This window comes from Dermacentor andersoni, chromosome 2, assembly GCF_023375885.2.
Source record: "Dermacentor andersoni chromosome 2, qqDerAnde1_hic_scaffold, whole genome shotgun sequence".
Lineage (NCBI taxonomy): Eukaryota > Metazoa > Arthropoda > Arachnida > Ixodida > Ixodidae > Dermacentor > Dermacentor andersoni.
The window spans coordinates 141,174,090-141,184,463 of record NC_092815.1 but is presented as its reverse complement, the minus strand read 5'-3'; the positions used below and the strand labels follow the sequence as shown (position 1 = coordinate 141,184,463).

The 10,374-nt window shown below is 47.0% G+C and overlaps 1 protein-coding gene across 1 annotated transcript in view; it reads right to left on the bottom strand.

Moving 5' to 3' along the window:
* Positions 1–792: 792 nt before the first annotated feature.
* The window catches only part of LOC126540654 (uncharacterized), a 69,585-nt gene continuing 60,003 nt past the window's right edge, over positions 793–10,374 (bottom strand). Inside the window, exon 16 of the mRNA XM_050187491.2 lies at positions 793–9,530. Coding sequence (XP_050043448.1) covers positions 7,838–9,530 — 1,693 coding nt within the window. The 3' untranslated portion in view covers positions 793–7,837. The remainder of the gene's footprint in view (positions 9,531–10,374) is intronic.

Below are 10,374 nucleotides of genomic sequence, written 5' to 3'. Positions count from 1 at the left end.
TCGGCCGTGGGGGCAGATGGACGTGCAAATGTGGCTGGCTTCACTTCATGCCGCTGATGTGAACATAATGTCGACACACGGCATGAAACCGTATCTTTCATCACGGGCTCTCAAATTCAACAAAATTAAGTTTTGATGCGCAAGCATCAAATGGCCCATTGAACAAGAAAGCTTCTATAGCATTTATTATTTGGACTGCAGTTCTTGCCACTGATCAATTGAAGTCAGCTAGCAGACGCAGCAGGGCATAATACCCCAACCGCAGGGGGCACTTTCGAAAGGAATTGACTCCCTTCCGCCGCTTACCCGATGGAAACGCGATCCTGATTGGGCTCAATCGCAATCGAAACTGCACCATGTGACAGGGGTATTATGTGCCTTAGCAGTGCCTCAGTGAGAACCTGATGTGGAGATCTCTCTGTGCATGTGCATTTTAAAAAGTTGTGCACCACAAGATATCGCAGCATATAAACTATACTGGTACACTCACACTACTTTGTGAGCTTGTATATTCAAGTACAGGGGCAGTATTCTCGGTATATCACTTTTGGGGATACTTTAGAACTTCATCTGAATACATATTACCATCTATTGCCGTCAGCATTGCCTGGTACTGCGGTACGACATCATGCTCCGCATTGTGCCAGAACCACTGTTGCCTGTAATCGTTGATGCATCCAGTGCTAGTTATGGGAAATCTTGCACAAGTGAAAGCATCGCCTTGAGTGACTGAGAATACGATCCCAGATGAAGAATGCGTGCGCAGCAGCAAGGAGAACACTGACACAAAGCGGAAAAAAAAAGAAAGATGTTCTTTTTTTAATGACACACGCCTTTGGTTACACGGTTTGGACAAAACGTCTATGTACAAAAAGCTTTCTTACAGCAGCGAGCAATGAGGCCCGCCAAGGAAACCGTGACCAAGCTTTCCCGTTGATGGAGAGATGAAATGACTGTACAGTGTTGGGGTCACATATGCCTATGGTGGCAGTGTGGCCATCACATGCGAGACACCAAATTTTGAAGACGTAAATGAGATGTATTTGTTGCCCTTCCCAGTGAAACCCACTTTGCTGCATGTTTGTCACTCTTGCTGCCAGGTGTCCACCAAGATTAAGAAATGCAGACAGATAGTCACAGAAGTGAGGAAAAAAATAAAAATAAAATGCAGCCTGCTTTTGGAAAAACAAAAAAAGGAAAGTAGGCTTGCGTGAATATAAATGTTTGGGTTCAAAGTGAAGTTGAAGCAAATAGCAATAATTTTGAAGTGACCAGTTTGAACAGTTGTGCAATTTGCATAAAACCCTTATACAAGAGTCACAATTTGACAAATATATATATATACATATATTGACCCTTTTCGCAGAGCAGTTCTAGAGAAATGAGATGGCGCTTCCGGTGGCACACTGCACGTGGCCTCAACGACAGCACACAAATCTGAAACCATTACCGCTTTGACGTTGCCTCTGTGTGATCAGCTGTAAGAAATGCAAATTAGTTTTTGCTAATGCACTGTGCTCTAATCATGCTGGACTGAATCATGTGGATGAAGATGTGTGCAGTAGTTGGCTGCAAAAATAGTGACTGGCATATTAAGGAATGGAATGAATCTGTGTGGTCAAATTCGAAGACCGCTGCTGTGTCTATCCGTACGTGTAACCGGCTCTTCCAAAACATACGGCTTTTCTTGAGGTACAGAAAATTGCTCATTTGCCAGTGTCGTATCACTGACCTTCGAAGAAAGTGCTTCAGTCCCAGAATGTTGGCGACAGTGAGTACCGCTCATTAAACAATGACAAAAAAAATAATTAAATTATGTGGTTTTACGTGCCGAAACCACTTTCTGATTATGAGGCACGCCGTAGTGGAGGACTCCGGAAATTTCGACCACCTGGGGTTCTTTAACGTGCACCTAAATCTAAGTACACGGGTGTTTTCGCAGCACAATGACAAGGGGAGTACTGTCACTTCCTGTGATAGTAACTGTCATGTGCAGTATCTACACACATCTACCCCAACTGGCACGGAAACTTACGCCCACTCTATCGTCAATGTGTTGATAAGTGAGCGGGCGCACACTTGAATATATGCGCACCAGGTATTCGCAATAAATGACGGACTACACCAATAGCGCACGAATCGTCGAAGATGAATGTTTTGTGATGGTCCACAAGGATAAGTGAGCTACTAGCGATAATACATCTTTCCTACAAGGTATAACTATGTACAAAACAGCTACATTTCAAGTCTTGTGCACAGCAAGAACAAATCTATCAGATCTGAGCACACCTGTGAGTGATTAGTCAGAAAATAATAAGACAGTGAACACATCGAGGAAATCTGCTGAGTCAGAAATGTGACAAGCTGATGCTTCAAAATATTTGCCATATAAGGAACGAAGAGCAAAACACACTAATCCTTATTCAATTCATGATCAGAAAGTTTGAATAGCTTGGAATGTGTGTTTAGCCTCGCTTTTAAAACAAGCACCATATACGCTTTGCGCCGTTTGGACATAGCTTAATCAGCTTCTAAAGTGCTTTTGCATGTTCTCTGAAGCTGCGGCCAATGTTTCATGTCATCCACCCAGTCACCGTCTACGATATCTCCCAAACAAAAGGTTTGCTAAGCCGCACCGGCGTCATACACACCCATTGTAAACACGGAGGCAGTTGAGGCAAGCAATGGACGTGTCACCACGTGATCAAACATGGCAGCGCCCACAGGATTGCCGCGAGAAGGGTCAATATATATATATACATGAGGTATTTGCAAGGATGATATCTCTGGGATCAATCTTTTGTAGTGCTGTTATTCGGATATTTTTATGCAAAGATTGAGAAGTGCAATGCCAGCAGTACAGAGAATTTGTTTACGAACTTTTGCTCAGAAATTTTGCCTATTTGAAATTTGACGACCGTTAAGGCTGCAGGAGAGGTTCATGTTCGCTTGCCACTGGCAGTTTAGGCAATGTTGTGCGAATTCAGCTCGCTGCTGTCTGACTACATGTGAGCTTAGCCCGATCAACAACCAGCCACCCAACGAGCGGTAGGTAAACTTGTTGCAACAATTTGTCGCTTGCCAACAAGCAGGGCAACGGGTTATTTTTGTCACGACGGCGCTGTCTCAGCTGTTAGGCCTAACCAGTACTGCTTCGCTGGTCATCAGGAACCAAAGTTATGGCTTGGTACCAAGTCGACTCAGACCTATTTGCAGCAGCTGTGTGACTCCCAGAAAGCTGAGAAAACACCTCAATGACGAAAGCAAGAGCATAACCTTGATGGCAGCAACATTTTTCACAAACAATTTTTCTAACATCACGGCGTGTGCGAATCGTGTTCCAAAAATTTATGTGCAGCGTGTTAAACTTCAGCTATACTCACTCACTGCTGTACGTTAGTCCAACAGAGAAGGTGGCTGTGCCGCAAGCATCCTTGTAACCTAGCAGGTTAAAAAATCGGTCAGCGACTGTAAACGAATTCTTTGTCTTTGGCTTGTCTTGACCATAAGCCATGTTAATGCCAATGCAATTTGCAGAAAGGCTGATCGACCATACATTAAACTTCATATAAGTGGCGTACAAAACTCTTTAACGTGTTTCCGGCTGCCGCAATCACTTTTGCTGCATGCAACCAGCAAATGCATAGCCTTCGAGATCTGCATTTGTTATCCACAGGGCGACTGCCACTTGGGCATTAATTCGGACACCACCTATTAATTCGTTTCGAATACATAGAAAATTTTATATACTGAAATCGAAATCGAAGCCAATATTGAATAGCACAATATTCGATCAATTATTCGAAAATATCAAATATTCACACAAGCCTAAGAGAAAGCAATTACACCAAATTCAGCAGGTCAGCAAGACAAGGAGCGCAAAGAGAATTTATCACGCTTGGCAGAATTTGTTTTGCAACCTGTTGAATTGGCATACTACGCAGTATCAGCAACACACACATACATAGTCATGCCCCTGTGCACGAGTTACCCAAAGCCCTGCCACACTCAATAAACTGTTTCTCACTGCCGTGCACTCCACAGGCTGCTGTTGGTGCTGCAGTGACATGCAGAAGGGCTTGCGATGACACTGTTGTCAAAAAATTGTATGCGAGAAATCATTAACCACTGCAGCAGCACCAGCAACCTGTGACATGGACCAGACACATAAACAGCAACATATTGCATCTAATAAAAAAAGATATATGTAGGCATAACTTAAGATGGTATGTACAAAATATGCAGGCATTTCTTAAAACAGCACAGCATGCCTGGCCACAAAGCTTTTTGGAATGTGGCGGTTGCTTTTAAAAAAGCTGAACTCTTTCCCCACTTAAGCGTACACCAAGATGCAGTACCCGGGTATCTCTGCGACTTACAATACATGGAGATGACGAACACGTGTGCTGCGATTGTCGTCTGTTTCACGTTCCATTACTTTTCTCTTACTGACCGAGTAGGCAGCCCAAATTACCACTGACTTGTCTATGCAGTAACTTCTGCCGCATTATCAATGCTATAAATTAGGGGCGTGCGAATATCAAAATTGTCGAACACGAATGTAATACGAATACTTAGCATTGAATATTGAATGACAATATGCACACGGATTTATTAGCAAGTCGGTTTACCTTAACATGTTGGAACAGTGCGATCACATTGTCATTGGTAAAAAAACTTAACTAGTAAGCTGTTACACTAAAGGATTGTGTATTTGGCCCATGTTAGCTTTGCAAAATTGAATAATTTCTGCTAGCTGTCTGTTCTTGCCGACCTGTGCCTTATTATACCAGATCAACTTCCTGTAAACTCAGAGGCATTTAACCCTGTGCCAGTCGTTACTCATTGCATTTGCTGTCAAGCAATAGGCTCAGGATTGGGGATGGAACCTGCAAAATAGTGCACCCTCGCTGTTCACAAAGCCGTGGCCCTTGCTACTGAGAGGCTGGCTTTTCTACAAAGCTTAGATGGCAAGTGGCTAAGCATGCTTTACAGGCGAAATTTTGCCAGCAGATCGAAATTATCGCAAAATTCAGCACAAATCACACACACTCTCCTAGATTAGATAGAAATGCATGCTAAGGACCATGTTTGCTCTCGCACAGCCAGCAATATATTAGATTTGTTTTCGAATATTCGTACGTAATCCAATATTCGAAAATTTTCGAATACCTTGTTTTTGAATTGAATAGTAAAAATATAATATTCAATAATATTCGAATAGTCGCACACCCCTACTATAAATACAAAGTAATTCAGTTTTTTTTTTTTCAGTGTTCTGCATTCCAAAAATTTTTGTGGGAAGGCACACGCCAACAGAAGCATAAATGAGGCACACGCAAATGCAACTGCAGGCATAACACTCTGGCAGCACAATTTCACGAGTTTTTCTATTCCTTTGTTCTAGAATCCTGGGTCATCATGATAAAACAGAAAAGAGAATGAATTTTAAAAGTGTAATATTTGCTCAATATGCATCAACAACATGCACTACAACATCGCAAAAATATTTTGTGCTTTAAACAGCAGTAAAAATAAGAGTTGCCAGCTGACAATGTACGTCTTGGCTTCATACCTACACATGGCTCAACATTTTTTAAGTAGCAACATACAAGCTGTGGTGTATGCATGCTGAACCTCCCTCCCCAGACAATGTTTCCAAGAGTGAGAAGATTTATTAAACACCTGTGCTTTTATTTTTGTCCAGACTGCTTCACATCACATATTGTTGCAACATCTAACCTGCCGGAAATCGACATCATGCAGCAAGATTAAATGTTTGTGATGGTAAAGCCATGAAGTCTCTCGTTATTTTTTTAAGCTTAACCTCTAAAACAACAGATCCCTATAAAGTTACTTGAACGCATTTCGCAAAATTCATTCTCACTCCAGGTCACGTAGTTCCCCCACATGTGATTTCCCATACAACCAGTTGAGCAATCACTTCTTCCTTCAAAATATGCTACGCAGAAAAGCCATTCTCTGTATGGCATTTCTTGCAGCTAGCCTCGACCACAGTGTACCACGGAAGTTAGACCAAGAGGATAGCAGCCAGGGGTTAACATTCACCTGTGCCAAGGATGTTATCTGCACACTGCCTTACAAGGCCACGAGTCTTAGCCTTTTTTGTCAACCAGTTTTCCTTACTCGGGCAGCGCTACAGGCATCGAAGCACCACCAATGACAAAGAATCGGCAGTTCCTACGTTACCTCTTTAGAAGTGGTGTAGGGTGACAAGAGTGAGTCACTGCACCTGAACACCACTGCTACCTCGTAAAGTGTGAAACAACTTCATGAAGCAGAAAGGTCATGACCGCACGTTGCACGAGAATGCAGAAGGATCACGCCAGATCATACTGCAGTGGAATCAATGAACTTTCAGCGGTGCCTCAATAAATACCCCACAAGCTCAGCATGCAAAAGAAACTGGGTGATGTAGTGACTTGCAACGGTGGTCACTGACCACTGCACATGCTGCCGCGGACCAGAAGCAAGCTTACCCAAGTGTACCACAGAGCACCACAGACACGCTACCACAGTGTCTGGATTTGAAGCCAAGCAGGCGTTTGAAAACACAATTTTGGCTAGTCTCTTCTTCAATTGCTCCCACCAATGGCATGCACCTTCATAGAAGAACAGAAGTTAAGTGGTAGCTGTAAATGTGAACTACAAAAGAGCACTGCCCCGCAGTAGGACCATCAACAGGCGAGCTAGTACGATGTCATAATTGAAAAAAAAAAAAAAGAGCACTGCTATACATTTCTAGCTTGCTACTTGCCAGACTTAGAAACACAGCACACAAGAGGCCTACGAAAAACACGCGTGGAACAACATTATGCTCTTTAGTGGTTCTTTGGAGTCCTCCGATTGGAAACAAACACACAAAACCATTGCTGCACCAGTACATTCAGAATTGGCCAGAGTTGTCCACAACCTGCTTGTTCACTACTGAATTTGCAATGTGGGCAGTAGACATCAGATCAACCTCTTGGTAGGTGCAGCTTGATGCCTTGGAATGCAACAGTTAGCAAGGATGTGTTTTAAGCTTCACTGAAAAGTTAAAAGCAATATCTTGCACTATGCAGAAAATGCTTGTTGAGCATAATGCGCACGGGAATGGGACTAGCACTAAGAACTGTTTTTCGTTTATTCCGTGTTCTTCCATTTGCCAATACTAAAATCAAAGGAAAACAAGACTCACATGGCTCACAGTCTAACAGGAAAACAATATTAATTTTGAGAAGCACTGCAGCTGCCACGGCTTGCATGCGGCAACAGTTGAGCTCGGCACACATAACGTCATTTCTTTTACTCCCTGTAAAAAGCACACAGACTCAAGAACACGTGCCTTCGACCCCGTTTACAATACCCCCTTCGATTTCTCTGCATAACTGCAGAGTAGCCCATGTCTCAAGGGAAGACAACCGCCAGGCAACAGCGAGGCAGGCTGACGGACCGCATTTCTAGGCACTCCTCCACCTTTGTCGAAGCACTTACCACAAATGTGCCAAAATGCTCAGACAGCGAGGGAGTTCAGAGCGAGTTGGCACACAAAATGCGCATGCCAAATGCAATCCTTGACTCTCTCAATCCACACGAGTGCACGCACCACACTTCAGCTTTGCACCTGGACCACCCACCCACACATACGCACACACACTCACGCACACACACACACGAGGGAAGGGCCAGCCAGCCAACCATACGCAGAAGACACCGCTGCTCCATAATGTTCACAGTCGGTGAGAAAAATCTAAAATGAATGCACGTGCACCACATGGCGACGCAAGATAAAGGTGCACTCCTGTCACAGTGGAGAACGATGAGTTCTGTCATGCTACTCTTGGGTGATGTACGACACAATGTCTGTCACGCTCTTCAGCTCGTCTTCTTCTCCGTCACCGGTGTTCCGTTGCCGGAGAATATTGGTAATGGTGAAGCCGCCGTCCTGGCCCTGTGGAGTTGCGCCAGAGGGAGGGGGAGGTCCCGCCCCCCACTGAGGCTGGTCAGGGCCTGGGGGGCCTTCCGAGTAGGAACTGCCTTGGGGTGGTGGCGGCGGCGGGGGATGGTGAGGAGGGGGCGGCCCATAGCCGCCTTCCTCTGGAGGAGGGGGTGGTCCGTAATAGCCGGGTGGCCGATTGTAGTAACCAGGATGCGGGTGCGGGTACCCCGATGGAGGCGGATGGTGATGCGGGTATCGGTAAGGACTGTGTGGGCCCGCAGGAGGGAGTGGCGGAGGTCCTCCACCGTAGTAACCGGGTGGCGGCTGGTAAGTGTCGGGAGGCCGGTACTGGTCCCGATACTGGCCTCCCTCCAGAGGCGTCAGATGGCGACCACGACCGTGGGGCGGCGGCGGCGGCGGGTGTGGAGGAAGCGGAGTGTCGAGGCTGGTGAACTGGGGAGGACTGGGTGATCCACGTGTGTATGGGTCGACTGGAGTCGGTGCAAGTGGCCTCCCATAGGCGCCATCCATGGGCACGCAGTCGCCGTACGGGTCCTGTGGCCCATACGGTGGCCTGGGACCCATGTAAGGGTACGGTGGCCGAACCGATGGATAGTGGCCTGGTGGTGGCGCAATTCCCCTGCTACTGCCTGTGGGCGGGACTGGATGTGGCAGCGGTTCTTCTGGAAACCCTTTCTCCTCCAGATCTTCCTCTTCAGGTGGAAAGCCCTTGTTAGAGTCTTCCTCCTCTTCGTCTTCTGGGAAGCCCTTCTCGTCACCGGCTGCTCGCATTGGGGAAGAGGAAACACTGCGGGAGGCTTCTGGAACTGTTAGAAGGTGTCGGCCCAAGTTGGGGGAGCCTTGTCTCATAGCCGCCACTGGCCTGCTGTTTGTGTCAACAGGAGGGGCACTGTCCTGGGGAGGATTAGGCTGTAAAGGAACAGGACGCTCCAGAGCAGGGTGTTTCGCGGCAGCAGCCTCTGTGCAGGCTACTGCAGGCTTTTTCACATCAGCTGCCTCTGTATTGCAAGGAGTTTGTTGCAGTGGCTCTTTGCTGCCAGCGGTGGTTGCCTTTGGATCTGCCGCTTCCTTGGCCTTCTCCCCTTCATCACTTTCGTCGTCTGATCGAATAATGCGGCGGTTCTTGGCAAACTTCCTTTCTCCATCATCGGAGGGGGCGTCGCTGCTCTCGTTTTCGTCTTCTTCCTCGCTCTCGGTCTCGTCAGTCTCTTCATCCTCCGAGCTGCTCTGCAGCTGCTTCTTTGACTTCTGTAGTGGCGGCTTCTCCTTTTCAGATTTGCTGGTCTCTTTCTGCGACTTCAAGGCCTTCTTCGTCTTCTTCTTCTCGGTGCTGCTGTCATCTTCCTCGCTGGGGCCTTCTTCTTCCTCCTCGGAGGAACGTGGTTGACGCTTGGCTGCCTTGCGCCTGCGATTGTCGTCGGAGCTCTCCTCCACGGTGAACTCGGCGTCCTCCTCCTCGGATGTGGAGCTGGCTCGCCAGGTGCGCCTGCCCTTGCCTTTCCGCTTTTTGCCGCAGCGCCACTCCTTGTCGCTCTCAGAGCTGCTTCTGGCCTGGCGTCGCCTGGAACTGAAGCGATGAAAATGCATCAGGCAAGTGGTGCGTGCTCCTTGTGAACACCAACACTTTTATACTCCACAAAGACCTTTGCAAAAAATAAATAAGTAATAATAATAATAAAAAGGGCAGATGCCAGATGCTTCACATATACTCAGAAATCGTGGCAGCTTTTGAGGAAAAAGTTTAAGGGTTTTCAAGGACTTAGAAGGCCCCGAGAAAGCATTGCAAGTAGGAGTGTGCGAATACAGAATACACTAAATGCTCGTTAATCCACAAGTAGTTAATTTTAAGTAGCCGCTGTGGTCCGTCCAGCAATATTTTGAAAGCGATGTGTAACACATCTTGCTAATTCACACTGAAATCCGCACCGTCACTGATAATTCGAACTCCGTGCCATTGTGGACGGGGTGATTGCTAGAGCGCGGGAGCACATTGGTGATGCTGGTGTCACAGCGCGGGCCGCGCAGCATTTATTTTTTCATCTGTGGCCCCTTCTTCAGGCCAGACCAACGAGAGACGCGTTTGTGCCTGGCCAGGCATGGCCAACGCTGCAGGTCTCCTCTCTCCCATGAGGTTCCGTATGAAGCTCAAGGACGATAAAATCGTCGCCGTGCGCCGTATGCCGATGTGCGAGCGAAAGGGTGCGAGGGTGAGCCAGCGAACGTGGCCATATCTCGCGTGCGCGAGTGAAGAAGGCGGGGCGGATGCAAGCCCTCTTCTGTGCATGAGGCACGGGGGTGAGGCAGAGGGTGGGGGGCGGGGATGTTCTTCTCCGGTGGCTGCTGCTGCTTACAGCGCAGCCATACGGGCACCATATCATGAAAGCGATTTGCGACGTGGCCAAAGTGTGCGC